General features: G+C 36.6%; 1 protein-coding gene across 1 annotated transcript in view; it reads left to right on the top strand.

The window, feature by feature from the left end:
- ANAPC10 (anaphase promoting complex subunit 10) overlaps window positions 1–21555 on the top strand; it is a 147365-nt gene that overhangs the window by 115551 nt on the left and 10259 nt on the right. Inside the window, exon 5 of the mRNA XM_044767191.2 lies at window positions 6482–6541. Within this exon, the coding sequence (XP_044623126.1) occupies window positions 6482–6529 (48 nt within the window). The 3' untranslated portion in view covers window positions 6530–6541. The remainder of the gene's footprint in view (window positions 1–6481; window positions 6542–21555) is intronic.

The following is a 21555-nucleotide window of genomic DNA, read 5'->3' as shown; positions in this document are numbered from 1 at the left end:
GGTTTCTTTTCTACAATATGGCTTCCCTTATGTCAACCTTGTTTTGAGCCGGTATCATCATTATGGGTAATGTTAATTTTGATCCCTTGATTGACAAGGTGTCTTGCAAGATTTCTGTACTTAAAGATACTATTTCCCCTTTGTGCTTAATAAGTATTTTGTGGAACGATATGTTGAGACCATGCAACATCATGTTTCTTACCATACTTTTGCTCACTAATTTTTCAATCCATTGATAATTCTAGCCTGCAATAACTATTAACTCAGGTATTTGCCAATTGGTAATTTTCTTATTTCTAGCATTCCTTCTACATCTGTTAATTGGAATTCTGCTGTAAGAAAGAGCTGTCTCTTCCACATTTATTTATTTACTCAGTTATTTATATCACTCCTGAATGTTTGCTTTATTCTAGGGGTTATAATCTATTACTATCATTATATATTTTCTTATTCAAATTGCCCCATATTTAGCCCCAAGGTTGGCCAGTGGGTAGTACTTCAAGTTGGCTCCTGTGTTCTTTCAACCTGTCTATGTGATCTGTTATTGACATTGTTAGCGTTTCTTTACTTTCTGGCAGGAAAGTTCCCACTCATCTTGCATATTCCCTGCCCTAGCCCTGGAATCAGCCATTTCTCCCCAAAGCCCTGGTTTTTTCCATTGCCATGAGGAAAATAACATTTAGAAACCAAGAGCTGGGTATCTGCTGTGTTTATTTCTCCTGGAGTGTCGTTGCTTCCAGGCCTCTCAGTAAACAGAGCTAGGAAATATGCATATGCATATATGACTACTTCTATAACATTAACTTTTAATATGCTTTCTGTGTCCCCAGCAAGGGTCATAAATAGGTGACTTATAGGCTAAATATAGACCACAGGTGTTTTTTACTGGTTCACCTTTTGTTTAAAAAGAAAACGTGAAATAACAGTTAGAATGTTTTAGCTGCATAAAACAAACGCCTACCTCAAACAATACTTGAAACAAGATAAAGGTTTATTTTTTTTATTTTTCTATTATTTAAAAGAAGTTTGGAAGTAGGCAGTCAGGATGGTATAGAAGTGCCACAGTCATCTAGGACCTAGGCATCATCCATGTTTTTGCTCTACCATCCCTAACTCATAGCTTCCATCTTCAAAGTCATATCATGACCTCAGATCATGATCAATATGTCTATTAGAGCGCCAGGCAGCACGTCAGCCTCCAGACTGGAAGAAGGTAGAAAGGGAGAAGGGCAAAAGGAACATTCCTCCCAACTGACTCAGCCCTCTCTAGAAGTCTTCCAACAATTCTGCTGACATCTCATTGGCCACTCCATCAACAAACGAGGCTAGGAAATGTTGTCTTTTAACAGGGACATTGTAGCTGGAATAAAATTCGGGTTCTGTTAGTAAGAAAGGAGGGGACATTGGATGTTGAGGAGGCAATGAACAGTCTCTTTCACAGCACCGACACTTGAAAACCAGATGGATTCACATAAAATCTGAATTTATGACTTTTCACAAAAAGTTGCAAAATCAGGCAATGCTGGGCCCACATTTGGGCGGCACCTGTCTGCTGAAGCTGCCTTCTTTGGATAGTATGTACCTTCTCCATAGAGTAGAAATTGTCTACCAACCCTTGAGCCCTTTTTGTTGTTGTTATTTCCAGCTATAGTAAATCTTTTACTTTTAAACATATGGATTATAGCAAAACACTTAAAAAAAAAAAACAACAACTGAGAAGCTTGCTTTCTTCTAGGCTTCAATCATCTTATATTTCCTAGAGAAATTCTCCAGATCAGGCATTCTCGACTCATGATCTTGGTGGGGCTCAGGGCAGGCTGCACCAAGATGCGCCACTCCGGTATGCGGATTTTTTCAAGTTGAAGACAATAAAGGCTCAGACTCAGAAATAACATTCAACCTTTCTCCCCTAACTGCCTAAAAGAAATTTAAAATAAAGGCGGGTCCCTAGGACAGGCCATCAGCATAGATAACTCTGGGTATCCGGTAGACTGGGAGGATCCTTGCTAAACCCACTCTTCTCAAAGTTCTATTTACCAAACATTTGCTTTTCCATCTCCATATAAATTTTCTTCTGCCCCTCTGAAATCCCAAATCACTACCCCAAATGTCCTCCTTGTCTACAACAAGATATTTAAACAGGCAGTCTTGGCCAGTTGGCTGAGTTACTCAGTTTCTCCTGAGTTTCTCCCATGTATCCATGCTATTAAACTTTGTTTGATTTTCTCCTGCTAACCTGCCTTTTTAATTATTTGACCAGCCATAAGAACCTTAAGGAAAACAGGGGGCAGAATTCTCCCACTTCCCTGACAATCTCCTAATATTTTTTACGATATTGTTATGAGTGTGTTTGTATGGCTGTATATTTAACGTGTGTGCATTTTCCTAGAGAAAAGATTCATAATTTTATTCAGATACTCAAAGGAATTTTTGACTAAGAAAGGGATGTTTACTCATGTCTGTATCCCCAGCATCTAGCACAGAGCCTGTTACAATAATAGGTATGCCATAAAAGTTTCTTAGATAAATAAAGCTTATTTGGTTATTTCTGAATTCCATTGTGTTTATAGTTGTAAGCTGTTAGATAATTAGTACTTAGTCATAGCTTATTCTTATATTATCCATTAAGTGTTTCATAATTCACTATTTCACTTTAGTTCTTTTCCACTAATCTAGATTGCAAGGACAAAGGTCATGCCTTATGTTTCTTTTCTCTGTCCTATAGCATCTAGCACATACCAAGCATCTAGAAGATTTCAAAAAAGTCTGTTAATCGACTTATCTCCCAAGTTCATTGGCCCTGGAATTTGATTTATATGTAATTAAACAGAAAATTTGAAGGGCACATCCACAAATGACCTGGTGATTATGATGGAGACCTGAGCAACTCCCATATCTTTCTAAGGCAACTTTCAGGTCTTTGCACTTATGGAGACATGGAAAATTAATTATTAATTTGATTCATGTTTTTTTCACTGTCCACATATTCATTCATCCATTTATTGAACAAAATTTCTTGGGTTTCTACTACGTATCTGGCACTGTGTGAGGCGCTGGAAGAAGTTAAAGATGGTTGTTCCCTGCCAATGAAAAGCGTATAGCCTAGTGTAGGATCAGACCTGTAACAATTAACTAATATAATATGGTAAGGGTTATTATGGAAATAATTACAAGGGGCTATAAGGGAGTGAATAGATAGCTATAGAAGTCAGGTAAGTTTTTACAGAAGAGGTGACATTTGAGCATGTTTTGAAGGATGAGTAGTAGTTGCTGGGCAGAGAATGATCATAGGTCATTTCAGACAGAAACTTGGAGGCCTGAAAAAGATTTTGTGTTCCTTAAATAAGGGGTCCTTTAGTGTGTTTGAAAAGAGGCCTGATTTGGAGATAAATTGTGGGAAGTGGGTGATTCAGCAAGCATTTTTGAATTCAACAAACATATAGGCAGACACTGTGCTAGGCAATGGGGGATGCAGTGGTGAATCAGACAGACGTAGGCTTTACCTTCTGGAGCTCACAATGTAGCAGGGAGGACAGAAATTAGGTACACAGTGCAATGTGAGCATATAATAGCAGACCTTACCTACTCTGGGAGGGAGGGAGCAGCTATCTAAGGAATGTAACATTTCAGCTGAGCCCTGAAAGATACATAAGGACTGGACAGGGGACAGGGGAAAAGGCTGGGAAACACATCTGTTGTAGTACTGAGACAACCAGATATCCACATGCAAAAGAATCAGTTTGGTCTCTTGCCTCACACTATGTATAAAAGTTAATTCAAACTAGATCAATGACTTGAATATAAGATCTAAAGACATAAAACCCTTAGAAGAAAATGTAAGGGTAAATCTTCATGACCATGGATTTGACAGTTGGTTCTTAGATATGACACCCAAAACACAAGCAACAAAAGAGAAAATAGATAAATTAGACTTCATTAAAATTAAAAACTTTTGTGCATAAAAGGGCATTATCAAGAAAGTGAAAAGACAACCTACAGAATAAGAGAAAATATTTGCAGATTACGTATATGATAAGGGCTTAGTATCCAGAATATATAAATAAGTCTTACAACTCAACAACAGAAAGACAAACAACCAGTTAAAAAATGGGCAAAGAACTTGAATAGACATATCTCCCAAAGAAACATAGAAATGACCAACAAGTATATGAAAAGATGCTCAAAATCATTAGTCATTGGGAAATACAAATCAAAACCAAATGAGAGGGGCTGGCCCTGTGGCCTAGTGGTTAAGTTTGGCACAGTCCACTTTGGTTGCATAGGTTCAGATCTACACCACTCATCAGTAGTCATGCTATGACAGCAATCCACATACAAAATAGAGGAAGATTAGCACAGATGTTAGCTCAGGGCAAATCTTCCTCAGCAAAAAAAAAAAAAAAAAAATCAACAACAACCCACATGACATACCACCTCACACCCACGAGGATGGCTATAATCAAAAACATCAGATAGTAAATGTTGATGAGGATGTGGAGAAATTGGAACCTTCATACATTGCTGATGAGAATGTAAAATGGTTCAGCTGCTGTGGAAAACAGTTTAGTGGTTCTTTGAAAAGTTAAAAGTTAATCCATGGAGTTACCATATGACTTGCAATTCCATGCCTATGTAGATAACAAAAAGAACTGAAAACAGGTATTCAAGGAGCACTATTCACAATAGCCAAATTTGGAGACAGCCCAAAAAGTCCATCAACAGATGAATGTGTAAACAAATTGGGGTATACAATGGAATATTATTGAGCCACAAAGAGGAACGAAGAACTGATACATGACACAATGTGAATGAACCTCCAAATCATTATGCTAAATGAGAGAAGCCAGATGCAAAAGACCACATATTGTACATTCCATTTATATAAAGAGTCTAGAATGTGCAAGTCCATGGAGACAGAGAGCAATCTGATGGATGCCAGGAGCTGAGCAGAGGAGGGAATAGGGAGAAACTGCTTAATGGATAAAGGATTTTACTCTGGAGTGAGGGAAATTTTTTGGAACATCATAGTGGGGGGGTTGCAAAACGTTGTGAATGTACTAACTGCCACTGAGTTGTTCACTTTAAAATGGTAAATTTTATTTCAAGTGAATTTCACCTCAATAAATTACTTAAAAACTTCTATTATCAGTGGTGGATAAAGTCTAGGGCAGGGGAAATAGTATGTGTGAAGCAGGAAGTCTCTAAAAGAGTTTAAAGAATTGAAATAAGATAATTGTGACCAAAACATAATAAAGTCAATAGCATCACTGAAAGGTAGGCTGGAGAGGTAGGCAGAGGCCAGTGCTGAGGTGTTGATGTGAAGGAATTTGTTGAGGGGAAATAAGAGGAAGAATGTCTTGATCTAACTCATGGTTTTTAAAAGATCACTCTGCTTGCTGTATAGAGAATGGATTTTAGGGGGTCATGGAACATTCTGGGAGTTTGATTGGGAGACTATTTTAGAGATCTAAGCAGGAGACAATGGTGGCTAGGTCTAGGATGGAGGCAATGGGAAATAAAGGGACATGAAAAGATTTGAGAAATATTTAGGAGTTTGGTGTTTGATTAGATATAGGGGTAGAAGTGCCAGATAAAATACAGTGTGCTCAGTTGAATTTCAATATTTGGGAAATGTTAATACTAAAAAATGAGTCATTGTTTATCTGAAATTAAAATTTAGTTGAGAGTCCTGGATTTTTAATTGCTAAATCTGGGATCCCTTCACGGAGGGTAAAGGAAAGGGAGAATCCTGTATGACATCTAGGTTTTCAGCACCAGCACCTGATGGGTGATATCGCTGTTTACTGGGATAGGGGACACTGGGGGAGGAGCCAATTTTTCTTGGAGGAGGGGGACATCACACCATTCAACTTGAATTGTAACCTTATAATCAGCAGATGAAGATTGATAGACTCACTCAGTGTGTTTGCAGAGTAAAAGGAGAAGAATGTACAGGATGACATAGGATCGTCGATAATTGAAAGATGCTTAGAGAAAAGGAAGCCAGTGTAGGAGACTGAGAAGGGGCTCTAAGACTATAGGATGGGAACCAGGAAGGTGATGGTGTAGAAGCCCAAGTCAGAGAGAGTTTCATGGAGGAAGAAGTGCTTTCTAAGGTAGAAGTTACAGAGAAGTCACATCGATTAAGGACTGAAAAGAGACCAGCAATTTTGGCAACTAGGGGATTTTGGGGGACTTAAATAAGAACTGTCGAAGGGGGAAGATTATGTAGGTCTAAATTTAATGGGTTATGGAATGACCAGGTAAGGAAATAGAAGGAGCTACAAATTTGGTAATTGAGGGAGTTATGCTGTAACATCTAGTCAGATAGTGGTGGCGGTAAAGAACATCAGTTCTAAATTATGCATGTTATCCTCATCTATTACTCTTTTTCTGCAGAGCACTGAAGCAAAAAATTAAGAATCCATTTTCTAGACTCTAGAAAATTATAAAGTGAAGGAGTTTATTTTTTCTTTTCTAGGTATTTCCTCTTGTTCTGCCGAGGAAGACCACAACTTTTTGTATCTGAATCAACAATGACGTAAGTAGTACCACTACAGCTAGACTCTAGACAAATACAAAATGAATTGTTTTCCTTTTATTTTCAAGATTTGTTTGCTTTTCAGCCCCTGTGATCTTTTATAGTCATTCTTTTGGATATCTGTAGGGTTGATTAACGGTACTTACACTTTATCATATGCAGGGCAGATGTGTTTGCGGATGTATAAGCTAGAGATAGAAGAGTGTATCTAAATGCTAAGTCAATTAACGTTGATTTGGTACATAGTGAAGCATACCATGTTATAAGAAAATAAATATAACTTAAAGGCAAAGAAACACTAAACACCCAGTTAATTTATGGTGAAGCATACTTAGTTTATGATTTTGGTTAATACATACTTTAACTAGAACAGTGTTCTGCACTCGTTTTTATTAAATACTGTAGGTGTTTGCTGGGGCATGAGGTAATAACCCAAATACAATTAAAATGACCATAAAATTAGGGTCTCCACATAGGCTCCCAAGGATGGGTCTGTTTGAGGCTTCTAGTCATCGGCATTGGGTGGTCTGCTATTGGTGCATGATATTTAAATAGAGCTTTTTCCCCCTTAGGTCTGTAAGGTGTTAAGGTGTTTTTATAAAACCCCATAAACCCTCGTTAAACACTTTTTTTTTTTCATAAAGAAAACTTAAATCTTTATTTGACGTGTTTTCTGTGGCACTATTTTGGCATTTTAACAAGTCCTTTAAAGAATCACTCTAATAATTGCACACACCTCTTGGGCTGGGGGTGGAGGGGTATTTATTCAGGTTTTTGTACATCAAACTGCCTTACCCACTAAGCAACAAGCACAGCATTTTGGTACATTTTATTTTAATAAGGAAAAAAGATCAAAAGAATCTCCAGGTGGGGAAAGTTAGGCTAATTTGGGTATTGCATATTAACTGATTGAGAGGAAGATTTGACTACTAACTGAATTAACTATGACTCAAATATATTAGATTATTTACTACAGTGAGGGCTTCCCTAAACATCACAGAAGAAATAGCAGCACTTTTCACCACACTGACACTCCTCATTCCCTTTCCCTGCTTTTTATTTTCTTGTACTGATCACCTTTGAACATAGTATATAATTTATTTGTTGTGTCTACTATTTTTCGGTCTGTCTTAATGTAAGCTGTATGAGAAAGGGACTTTGTCTTTTTCTTCACTTTGTATATTCAGTGTCCAGGAAAGTGCTTGGGACATAATAGCACAAAATAAATATTTGTTGAATGAATGAATGAATGGAGTGAATGAATAAATTACATTCCATTTGTGTTCTAAGATAGAGCATAAACTTCAGCTCTCTTAGAGTCCAGATTTCACATGCAGGTAAGTTTCTCTTGCTTAAAGATCTCATTTCTCTCTCCTTTCACTCCACATCTTGAATCACAAAATCTTGGCATCATTCGGAATAATATTTGTATGTTAAAGGAATGATGTGAGGTCAGACCATGATTTTTTGATGATGTCATGAAGCACTATTCCATATAAATGCGTTTGCACTCTCGAATTTCTCCCAAGTAGAAACAGGTGGCTATGTTAACTTTTTCTTTTCTTTTTTTTTTTAACTTTAAAGGAAAGAAAACAGCTTAGTTCATAGCATTGTTGATATTTGCAGACTTTGTATTTCTTAAAAATATTTAACTGGGAAGGAGGATCCTGGGAAGATGGTGGAGTATGAAATGCCAGAAATCTTTCTTCTCATCTAGACAACAATCACACTGGCAGAATCTGTCTGCTGTAACTATTTTAGAACTCTGGAGTCTATTGAAGGCTTGCAGCTTCTAGGGGAAGGCTTGGACAGTAAACTGCAGTTAATTTTAATCAATTTCAACTCTTAGCACAGTAGCAGCTCCCCTATTTCCCACTCCCCAGCCCAAGGCAGGCATCCATGCATGTGATCCTGGAGCAGCACGCAGGAGCTAGGATGGATGTTAAGGACCTTGCCCTCTAAATATTGAAGATCTGTGTTCTGCTTACTGCTTCTGACCATAGAAGTGCAGACACAGAAGTGGCCAGCCATTGTTGTACCATCCCCCATCCTTTGCTGCAAGCCTCTCCCCTTTGGCTCAAGCTACTTCCAGGGGATTTAATGAGCTGGCATTCCCCTTCATTTCTCTCTTTTTCCCTTTTGGGAGCCAGATGTTGAAGACTAGGATATTCAAAAGCAGCAGCATATTTGGGGGAAATGAAAATGTCATTACACACGCCCAGGAAAAGGCACAGGCTTAGAAAAGACCAGTAAAGACCTTAAGTTTATACCTCAGGCTGATCCTCAACTAGGAGACAACCTACAACAACCGAAGCAAAACAAACACACAAAAAGCAAACCTTGAGGAAAGAAGAGAATCAGATTTCAAGAGATACTACATTATTAGATTCAATAATATCCATTTTTGAACAAAAATATCTGAAGGCATGTAAAGATACAGGGAAGTATTGCTCACTCAAAGGAAAGAAATAAATGAATAGAACCTCTCTTTGAGAAAGATAAGAAGGAAGACCCACTAGACAAAGACTTTAAATTAACTGTCTTAAAGGTGCTCAAAGAACTAAAGGAAGATGTGAAGAAAGTCAGGAAAGCAATGTATGAACCAAACAGAAATACCAATACAGAGATAGAAAACCTAAAAAGAAGCCAAAAAGAAATTCTAGACCTGAAAAGTATAATTACTGAAATAAAAAATTCACGGGAGGGCTTCAAAGGCAGATTTGAACAGGCAGAAGAAAGATTCAGTAAACTTGAAGATAGGACAATTGAAATTATTGAGTCTGAGAAACAGAAAAGAAAAAAGAGTTGAAGAAAAGTGAACAGAACCTTAGGTACCTATGGGACACCATCAAGTGGACCAACTTATTCAATTTTGGAGTCCCAGAAAGAAAAGAGAGAGAGAAAGGGAAGGAAAGATTATTTGAAGAAATGATGGCCAAACCCCACCAAAATTTGCTGAAAGACGTGAATATAAACATCCAAGAAGCTCAATGAACTCCAAGTAGAATGAATCTCTTTGAATTCAGGATGATCTCTTTGATCCAGACATGTTATAATCAAATTGTCAAAAGTCAAAGACAAAGAGAGAATCTCGAAAGCATTAAGAGGAAAGCAAACAGTCACATCAAGGGATCCTCAATAAGATTATCAGCAGATTTATCTTCAGAAACTTTGGAGGATAGAAATCAGTGGGCTGATATATTTGAAATACTAAAAAAAAGACTCTGTCAGCCAAGAATCCTATATCCAGCAAAACTATCCTTCAAAAGTGAGGGAGAAATTAAGACAATCCCAGATAAACAAAACCTAAGGGAGTTCTTTGCCACTAGACCTGCCCTGCAAGAAATCCTGAAGGGATTGAAGCAAAACAACACTAGACAATAACTTGAAGCTGTATGAAGAAATAAAGATCTCAGTAAAGGTAAACATACAGGCAATTATTAAAGTTAGTATTACTGTAGCAATAGTCTATAACTGCACTTTTTATTTTCCACATGACTTAAGAGTCTAATACAGCGGCTGGCCCTGTGGCCAAGTGGTTAAATTCATGTGCTCCACTCAGTGGCCTGGGTTCACCAGTCCAGATCCTGGGTGCAGACCTACCACCACTCATCAAGCCATACTGTGGTGGCATCCCACATAGAAGAACTAGAATGACCTACAACTTGGGTATACAACTATGTACTGGGGCTTTGGGGAGAAGAAGGAAAACAAAAGAGGAAGATTGGCAACAGATTTTAGCTCAGGGCCAACCTTAAAAAAGAAAAAAGCTGGAACTACAGGATTGAATTATATATACACATATATGAAAAGAAATTAATATATTTTTAAAATTTATTGGTCTAAAAGCCAGTATTATTGTAACTTTTGTTTGTAACTCCAAATTTTGTTTTATACACAATTTCAAGTGACTAATGCATTTTAAAAAACAATTATTTAAGTTTTTGGACACACAATGTACAAAGATATAATTTTGTGAGATTAATAACTGAAAGAGGTGGGGATGGAGCTGTAAATCAGCAGAGTTTTTCTATGTTTTTGCAGTTAAGCTGATGTAAATTCAAATTAGAGTGTTATAACTTTAGGATGTTAAATGTAATCCCCATGCTAACACAAAGAAACTAGTTATAGAATACACATAAAAGGAAATTAGAAGACAATTAAAATTTATCAGTACAAAAAAAAAGAAAAAGCTAAATACAAAAGAGACCATAATGCAGGAAATGAAGGATAAGAATATAAGCCATATAGAAAACAAATAGCAAAGTGAAAGAAGTCCCTCCTTATCAGCAACTACTTTATGTGTAAATGGATTAAAGTCTTCAATCAAAAGACAGAGATTGACAGAATGGATTAAAAAACAAATCCAACTATATGCTGTCTACAAGAGACTCACTTTAGATCCAAAACCACAAATATGTTGAATGAAAGGATGGAAAAAGATATTCCATGAAAATAGCAACCAAAAGAAAGCAAGGGTGGCTATACTAATATCATACAAAATAAACTTTAAATCAAAAAGTGTTATAAGGACAAAGGAGTACATTATATATTAATAAAAAAAGTTTAATACTATAAGAAGATATAACCTATAATGGTTATAAAAAACAAAAATTGAGGCTCAAAATGGATTAAAGACTTGAACATAAGACCTGAAACCATAAAAATTCAATAAGAAAACATGCACAGTATGTTCCTTGACATGGGTCTTGGTGATGATTTTTTGAATCTGACAACAAGAGCAAAAGCAACAAAAGCAAAAATAAGTAAGTTTGACTACATCATACTAAGAAGGTTCCATACAACAAAATGAGAAGGCAACCTACTGAATGGGAGAAAATACTTGCAAATCATATATTTGATAAGAGGCAAATATACAAAATATAATAATGAACTCATATAACTCAATAGCAAAAAACAGTCCGATAAAAAAACGGGCAGAAGATCTGAATAGACACTTTTCCAAAGAAGATATACAAATGGCCAAGACATAAATTAAAAGATACTCAACTTCATTAATCATTGGGGAAATGCAAATCAAACTACAATGAGATATCACCTCATGCCTGTTTAATGACTATTATCAAAAAGACAAGAAATAACAAGTGTTGCTGAAGTTGTGGAGAAAAGGGAATCCTTGTGAACTATTGGCGGGAATGTAAATTGGTGCAGCCACTATGGAAAACAATATAGATGTTCCTCAAAAAATTAGAAATAAACCTCCATATGATCTAGCAATTCCACTTTTGGCTATTTATCTGAAGAAAAGGAAAACACTAACTCAAAAAGATATATTCACTCCCATGTTCATTGCAGCATTATTTGCAATGAAGATATGGAAACAACCTAAGTGTTTATCAATGGATGAATGGATAAAGAATATGTGGTGTATATATACAGCGGAATATTATACATCCATTAAAAATGCAATCTTGCTATTTGCAACAATCTGGATGAACCTCAATGGCCTTATGCTAAGTGAAATAAGTCAGACAGAGAAAGACAAATGCTGTATGATCTCTATTACATGTGAAATATAAAGAAAAACAATAAAACCCATCAAATTCATAGATACAGAGAACAGATTGGTGGTTACCAGAGGTGAGGGGAAGGGAGCAGGAAAAATGGGTGAAGGGGTATAAATTTATTGAAAAACAAACAAACAAAAAGTCGTTATGCTTAGTGAAATAAGCCGGACACATAGGCCACATAGTGTATGCTTCCATTTGTATGAAATGTCCAGAACAGACAAATTTGTGGAAACAGAAAGTGGATCTGTGGTTATTAGGGTCTGGGGGAGGGGAAAGTGAATGGGGGGGGGTGACAGTTAATGGGCCCTGGGTTCTCTTTAAAAAAAGGGGTGTGGCATGGAGGAGAGTTCTCATCAGACACCAACTCTGCTGGCACTTTGGTATTTGACTTCCAGTCTCCAGAACTGTGAGAAAAATAAATTTCTGTCGTTTAAGCCACCTAATCTACAATATTTTGTTATGGCATCCCAGACAGAATAAGACAGAGACAAATAAAAATGAAAGCACAACATACCAAAACTTATGGGACGCAGTGAAACCAGTGCTAATGGAGAAATTTATGTTTACAAATACACTTAAAAACAAAAAAAATCTCAAATCAACAACCTTAACTTTATAACTTAAGGGGCTATGAAAGGAAGATAAATTAAACCTAAAGTTAGTAGAAGGAAGGAAATAATAAAGGTTAGAGCAAAGATAAATAAAATAGAGAATAGAAAAGCAATAGAGAAAATCAACAAAACTAAAAATTTGTTCTTCAAATTGAACAAAATTGATAAACCTTTAGCTAGATTGACTAAGAAAATAAGAGGGAAGACTCAAATTACTAAATTAAGAAATGAAAGTGGGGACATCACTACTGATTCTATAGAATTAAAAGTATTATAAGAATACTATGGATGATTGTATGCCAACAAATTGGATAACTTAGATGAAATGGAGAAATTCTTAGAAACACAAAACATACCAGGACTTAATCATGAAGAATTAGAAAATCTGAATAGACCTATAGCTAGTAATGAAATTGAATTAGTAATCAAAAATCTAACAAAAAAAGCCCTGAACCTGGTGGCTTCACTGGTGAATTCTACTAAACACTTAAAGAAGAACTAACAGCAATCCTTCTCAAACTTTTCCAAGACTGAAGAGGAAGAAACACTTTCTAACTCATTCTATGAGGCTCTGATAACAAAGCCTACCAAAGAAGCTACAAGGAAAAAAAATTACAGACCAATGTCTTTTATGAACATTGATGTAAAAATTGTCAACAAAATACTCATAAACTGAATTCAACAGTATATTAAAAGGATTATAAACCATGACCAAATGGGATTTATTCCTGGAATACAAGAATGATTTAACATGAAAATCAACCAATGTAATATATCACATTAACAGAATGAAGGAAAAAAAAGTCCATATAATCATCTCAATTGATGCAGAAAAAGCATTTGACAAAATTCAACACCCTTTCATGATGAAAACACTCAACAAACTAGGAACACAAGGAAATTACCTCAGCATAATAAAAACAATATATGAAGGTGCCACAGCAAACATCATTCTCAATGGCGAAAGACTGAATGCTTTTCCTTTTAGATCAAGAACAAAGCAGGTGTGCATGCTTTTGCCACTGCTATTCAACATAGTGAAGGATGTCCTAGCCAGAGCAATTCGGCAAGATAAAGAAATAAAAGGCGTCCAAATTTGAAAGAATGAAGTAAAATGATCTCTGTTTATAGATGAAAAGATCTCTCATGCAGACTCTCTTTTTGGCCAAGCTACTAGGAAGATATACTTTTTTATTTTCTTAGCTGAGGAAGTAGAATTTCTCTAGTCTCCTTTTACTTATAAAGAAGCCCTCCCAGATTGCTAGCCTTATGCATGTAACTCACTTATACCTCCCTGGGGGCACAAGGTCTATCCTTGAATTCCTGCCCTTTCCCAGGCTTCAAACCTTAGCTCCTAGATAGTAAGGCTCACCACTGGTCCTGATTACCCAGTGAGCCCCATATCTTTGGCTTCAGCTTACCCCTTGTGTTCGTCTGCTAGGGTTGCTGTAACAAAGTACTGTAGACTGGGTGTCTTAAACAACAAAAAATGATTTTCTCACTGTTCTCAAGGTTAGACTTCTGAGATCAAGATGTCAGCAGGGGTGGTTTCTTCTGAGGGCTAGGAGGAAGAATCTGTTTCATGCCTCTCACCTAGCTTCTTGGGCTTTGCTGGAAATCTTTGGTGTTCTTTGGTGTGTAGGAGCATTGCCCCAATTTCTGCCTTCATCTTCACTTGGTGTTCTCCTGCATGTGTATGTCTCGAGCAAATTTCCCCTTCTTCCCAATCAGTCATATTGGATTAAGGGCCCACTCTACTCCAATATGACCTTATCCTAACTTTACTAAATACATCTGCAATGAACCTATTTCCAGATCAGTTCACATTCTGAGCTACTGAGGGTTAGGACTTCAATGCATGAATTTTGGGGAGGACACAATTCAACCTATAACACCATTCTTCAATTTCCTTCCTCATTTCTAACACCTGCATATTTCTTTTTTTAAACTTATAACTCAGCTATTTAATTTTGTTTGAGTTTACTATTTTATTCAGCAGAGGTATATATTTGAAGTAAAGGGGCAATGTCCAACATTGGCACAATCCACTCATTGGCTAGAATTTTGTTCTTCCATGATTTAAATGTGAGGAAATAAAAAAAGAATCACCAACTAATATTTTAAAAGAAATTAAGTAGTTAAAGGCATGAAAGAAGGAATAAAAAATGTTTAAAAGATACTATCAATAAACAAAAGGTGGACATGAATAATAAGTGAAGAGAACTTATAGAAATGACAAATATAGTCATTGGAAGTACAAGACACAATGGATAGATTAAACTGTATGTTAGACACAACTGAAGAAAGAATTAGTGAACTGAAAGATAGATCTGAGGAGTAACAAGGATGCAGCGCAGAGGGGAAAAATGAAAAAAAAAGTAAGAAAAGAAAAAAATAAGAGAGGTTAAGAAACATGGATTTTAATTTAAAATTAATTTAATTTTAATTAAAAAATTAAAATGAGGAGATCTAACATTTGCTTCACAAAGAGTTCCAGAAGAGGAGCTGGGAGGGATAGGGAGAGCTGGCAATTCCCATATATGAAATGATAATGGCGGGGAGTTTTTCAGAACTGAGAAAGGCATTGCTTTAGAAAATGCTGACTGTGATTAATTCCTAATTATTTACGAGTTGACACAATTGAGTCTTGTGTCTCCCCACTGCCTAAGGAAGGAAACTCTAAGAAGATCCTTAATTTTGTGTTGCTATTTCTGGGAAAAGATTTTGTTGGGAAAGAGGTTGAAACTACTGGGTATGAGATAAAAAGACTTGTCTGAAGACTTCTCACATTTTTCTCCATTTCCAAATCACATTATATTACAATAATACAAATTATGCCCTTTTAGTAATTGGATTATATATTATTAAAGTAGAATTTAGTGCATTCATGATATCAAGCAGGTTAATGAATTAAATAATATTATAAATTCAACTTACTCATCAAAGAACATTTGGAAAATGTTTAGACTAAAGCTATGGCCATATATACCTAGGGTGTGTTTTATAATGCTTAACTAGTATGTGGTTCTTATAATGAATGTAATACTTGTTTTGAAATTTAAATAATAAACAATATTTTATACATTTTTTTGCTTAAAGTCACATTTTGTCGTATTTGGCTGCAAAGCATCTGGTAGAATCAGCATGGTGCGTATCCAATGGAAATATGAACAGGACCACACAAAACGGTTCCACTGTGTCATTTTGTTCAATGTGGCTTCACGAAAATAAACTCTTCTCACCACAAAAACTTGCTTGTCATTTCCCACTTTTTAAAATGGTTGATTCTAACTTCATTTCCAGCACCTTATCCCTTTTCTAACTGTTGTCTACTCTAAAGTGACTTGAAGATTTGTTTATTTTGCTTAAGAATCCCTCATTCTTCATTTTTACTACATTTCTAACTATAAAATGCATATTATTAAAACATGTTGAGCCTTTGGGATAGCTTGATGTTGGTAATGGAAGATTTTTGGCTCATTCATTTAAAGTTTTGTGGTATTTGTATTTTCAGTATATTTGATATTTTTCTATGTGCTTTAACTTTTAGAGATCTTCTTTTAGCACATAATTGAGAACTGACAATTTTCTAGAACATTCAACTTAAACTTAATTCAGTTTTCTTTTTCAGTCTGTTCATCAGACAGTATATTTGTAAATATTTTTAATCCAGGAATTTTAGATTTTCTTGATGCTAATGCAAGACACAGAACTCAGCTTCTAAGCAGACATGAATTATTTCCAGATCTTCTGAATAGGTGGGAGACAGAGTAATAGCATAATGTTCCTTACATAAGCAGAAGAGCAAGACACGGGCAATCATAACAGAGTCTATTTCTTTTTCTTCCTTTTTCTTTGCTTTTTCTCCCCAAATCCCCCCAGTACATAGTTGTATATTCTAGTTGTGGCATGTGGGACGCCGCCTCAATATGGCCTGATGAGCCGTGCTATGTCCACGCCCAGGATGTGAACCAGCAAAACCCTGGGCGGCAGGAGTGCGCAAACAACCACTGGGCCATGGGGCCAGCCCCCTAACAGAGTCTATTTCTGGTTATTCACAGCCTACACTTCCTAAAGGGTAAAACCCTAAATAGGATACAACATTCTAATAAGGATTTGGTACAGAATATTGTTGACGGAAAGTTTAAATGCCTATTATCATTCATTGTAATACATTCCTGTATCATACAATTTTTTCATTTGTTTGTTTCTCAACTTCAGCACTATTGAAAATTTGAACTAGATCATTCTTTGTTGTGGGGAGCTTTTGTTGTGTGTAGGGTGTATAGTAGGATCCCTGGCTTCTATCCACTAGACGCCAGTAACACCCTCCCCAATCTGACAGTCAAAATAGTGTCCTGACATTGCCAGATATGCCCTGTGGGGCAAAGTCATTCCTGATTGTGAATGACTGGTTTAGGGCATTATGTTGCTAACTCATTCTGCTCATGGTCAAATCTAGTCTTGTCCCTTATCTCCCAGTTGTTTTCTTTTGTTCTTAAGGTTTACCTGTCAATTGTATTTTATTCTGCATATGAATTATTTATTTTGGTTTCTAAATATACACTTTTTTTGTCTTTCCATTTTTCAACTCATTTTATAGGAAATTTAACCATTTCATCAGTCATTTGAAATTTGTTTTTAACAGAACACAAACAACTGCATCTTTTCAGTTCCCTTATTCTAAACATTAATAAAGATAAGAAATGACAGGTTTATCTCTGAAACACACCTTGGAAAGTTGCTCCAAATTGACAATGTATCACTGATAATTGCCCTTTGAATGCAACCCTTGTATCAGTTATTTACTTCTTTAATGCACCCATTTAATGTACCCTTTAATGTACATGACTCAAAACCTACTTTTCTAAATGTCTTTAACTTTGTTTTGTGAAACAATCAAAATGCCTTATCAAAATCAGGAGAGATTACATCTCTATTCCATACCTCTTTGGCAGAAGCAAATTAAATCTTTCAAAGTTCCTTTTTCACACAGTCACATTGGTTGCTTGCTAGCAATTGTGTGGAATCACTCTTGAATTACACAGGACACTGTGGAGTCTGTGCTGTTCTGTGAAAATGCAGTACGCTGAGAGTGGTCAAGGTCTGTCAATAAATGCCCTTTTTATAAATTACAAATGGTGAGAAGTGGCACTTCTCTTATAGATGCAGAAAAGCTCTATGGTTGGGCGATGAATAAGCATTGTTAAACATCTTTTCTCCCAGACTTCTTCCATCCCTCCCATTCTTCCGTCATTTATTTATTGTCCATTTACCTATTTATTCAACTAACAATTATTGATCACTCACTATGTGACAGACACTGAGAGTACAATGATGAAAACAATAGGGACCTTGCCTTCAAGCAGCAGGAAGACTGATTTGGGGAGAGGGGTGGAGGAAGACAAGTGAATAGTTATTTATATTACAATGTGCCAAGAGTAGTGATAAAAAGGAGCATACCATTACAGAAATATGTAGGAGGGGTGGTGACTGGGAGTGCTTCTCAGATGCAGTGATGTCTAAATTCTAAAGGTGGAATAGGAATTATTCTGGGAAAAAGTGGGAAAGATATTCCAAGTGAAAGGAATAGAATGAAAGGAGCCATGATTGGAGAAACTCAAATGGCTCAGTCTAGAAGGAAAGTTCTCGACTTTGATCAGAACTAACTTGAGCAGAAGGCAGTGAATATACTAGAAGACCACCCAGGATTTATATAAATATAGTTAGTGTCCACAGATCATGACTATTTGTTTTTTCCTCCCAAATTTCTACTAGTAATGGGAATGTCTAAAAATTGCCACATCATTTTTGAGTGAACATTTCTTAATGGAAACATGGATAGTTTTCCTAATGGAATATCAGCAAAAAAGTTGTTGCCTTAATGCCTCTACTTTCAAGTAGGCATTAATTTATTCTCCTATTTCCTTATGTTTTCAATACCACATTATGCTATTTTATACCAATTTTTTTTTAGGAAGATTAGCCCTGAGCTAACATCTGCTGCCAGTCCTTCTCTTTTGCTGAGGAAGACTGGCCCTGAGCTAACATCTGTGCCCATCTTCCTCTACTTTGCACCTGGGATGCCTACCACAGTATGGCTTGCCAGGCGGTGCCATGTCTGCACCCGGGATCCAAACCAGTGAACCCCAGGCCACTGATCGGAATGTACAAACTTAACCGCTGCACCACCGGGCAGGCCCTATACCAATGTTTTTAATTAAGTCATATCTAGTGAAAAAAGAAGGTAGCCACTACATAACCACTGTTTAAATTCCAAGGAAATTAATGCTCCCTCTCACTTATTTGCAATAGCTATACTCTTCTTTCTCCATACATCCTTTTTCTTTTTTTACTTACTATTTTCTAATTCATTCTTCTTTTTCCTCTGCCTTTAGAACTTCTGCCTTCATCCTACCATATCTGGTTAAATACCAGACTAGATGACACTTGCTATTAACAGGATAAAGAATTAGATCACAGGACATAAATAATCCTCATGTCTGCATGCAGATGGGCAGAATCATTTCTGTATTATTTTGTTATAAATTGAGAGCAAAGATGAATCTTCCTCATCTTTGTTTAGTAATTTGAAAAAAATTAAGACAAGACATTGATCACTACTTCGAAATAGGCAGCAATTACTGTCATACACTTTGCTGATAAGGAAAGGGGTAAAAACAGGCAGTGGACTTGCAGAGGGTTTGTAGTAAATCAAAGAACTATCAATAATCAAGCTTGATGCATTGAATTGACTCTGGGTGTAGTTTATCAATAATATATAAAATATCCAATTATATTCTTTCAAATGGTCCTTTTTCTAGTTGAAGAAACATGATACATTCTTTTACATTTCAATAATGACATAGTTGATATTTCCAGAATTTGCATTGGGAAGATGCAATTCACCATCATAAAGTAACTGTCTCGATATCATAAGCATGTGCTGCAAAGCCTCTCCTGGGAAGAATTGGTTCACACCATTAGGCATTAATATCTAAGGTAGCCTGAGAAAAGAAGTAGGATGGCCTAGGTTTTGTGATAGGCAGAATGATGCCCCCAGTCTCCGCAAAGATGTCCATGTCCTAATCTCTGGAACTGTGAATATGTCGTATTACGTGGCAAAGAGACATTAAGGTAGAAGACAGATTTAAGGTTCCTAATCAGCTGACCTTAGCATAAGGAGATTATCCTCGATTATCTGGGTAGTCTGATGTTATCACGAGTCCTCAAAAGGGAAAGTGAGAAGTAGAACAAGAATCAGTGTCATAGTGGTGTGATGCGAGAAAGACTCAACCAGTCATTGCTGGCTTTGAAGATGGAAAGAGGCCATAAGCCAAGGAATGCAGGCAGCCTGTAGAAGCTCATAAAGGCAGGAAGATGCCGTCTCGCTTGGAGCCTCCAGAAAGAAATGCAGCCTGTTGACACCTTGATTTTAACCCAGTGAGACACATTTCAGACATCTGACCTCCAGAACTGTAAGATAATAAATTTGTGTTGTTTAAAGATACTAAATTTGTGGTAATTTGTTGTAACAGCAACAGGAAACTAATACACAATTATAGAGAGGGAGTTGGGATGAGATGGAGGATTCATCCAAGTGGATTCAGCCATTACAGCAATTCTCTTCTAATTTAGAAAAAAAGTATGTAAGAAGAATTAGAGCATTGGCGTATCAAAGAAGATCTCTTCTAACTAGACACATATATCCTTTGGTAATGGCAAACTCAGACTTAATGTAAACTAAATACTCCTGAAGAAGGACTTAATATTTTGCTAAATTGAGTCAACTATTGTCATTTATTACTGAATTTCCTCTAGTCAATTATTTTTTGGCTGTTCTTTCTAGGGGGAAGAAAATATGACCATACTCAAACCTATTGACAGCTGATTTTTTTTTTTTTTGGTGAGGAAGACTGGCCTTGAGCTAACGTCTGTTGCCAATCTTCCTCTTTTTGCTTGAGAAAGATTGTCCCTGAGCTAACATCTGTGCCAATCTTCCTGTATTTTATGTGGAATGCCACCACAGCGTGGCCTGAGGAGGGGTGTGTGGGTCCACGCCTGGGACTGAACCTGCCAACACCTGGCCGCTGAAGTGAAGCATGCGAACTTAAGCACTATGCCACCAGGCCGGCCTCTGACAGTTGATTTTTGATGATGCTATGGCACTCACTGGATCAATCATCACACACTCAGGGTACGTTATGAGTTCAATACTTCCTGTTTGGAATTTTTGTTGTCCTGGTTTTCCTATGCTTTACAGAAATACTGCTTTCTAGGATTCTGTTTTAGTGGGAAATGTTAGAGTTATTTACTATAGGATCCCCAAGGAATGACACACATGTAAACACTTGAAGTCCCATACCACTTCAGTGCAGTTGGGCATAAAAACTGACACAGACGTTTAGAATATTTAGCGTCACTTTCCACAGCTAGTCCATCAATATTCCTAACATTCACACCCCTAAATATATGTGCAATCCATGATGTCTTGTTTCAATAACAAAGTGTGAACTTTAAGGTTTGTGGAGCATATTTATTTTCTAACATGTTATTTTTCAGAAAAGGAAAGCATTGGGGCTGGCCTGGTGGTGTAGTGGTTGATTTTGCACGCTCTGCTTCAGTGGCCTGGGGTTTGTGGGTTCGGATCCCCGGCATGGACCTACACACCACTCATCAAGCTATGCTGTGGTGGTGTTCCACATACAAAATAGAGGAAGATTGGCATAGATGTTAACTCAGGACCAGACTTCCTCACCAAAAAGAAAGAAACAGAAAAGCATTGAAGATTTCTTGCTTGCCGCTAGGAAAAAGGTATTCTATTGGCTCTGGACTTGACATGAGGACACTTTCTGGAATGTCAAAGTTATTG

Source organism: Equus asinus, chromosome 3 (genome assembly GCF_041296235.1).
Source record: "Equus asinus isolate D_3611 breed Donkey chromosome 3, EquAss-T2T_v2, whole genome shotgun sequence".
NCBI lineage: Eukaryota > Metazoa > Chordata > Mammalia > Perissodactyla > Equidae > Equus > Equus asinus.
The sequence above is the reverse complement of the archived record's forward strand: the minus strand, read 5'-3'. Positions and strand labels throughout refer to the sequence as shown.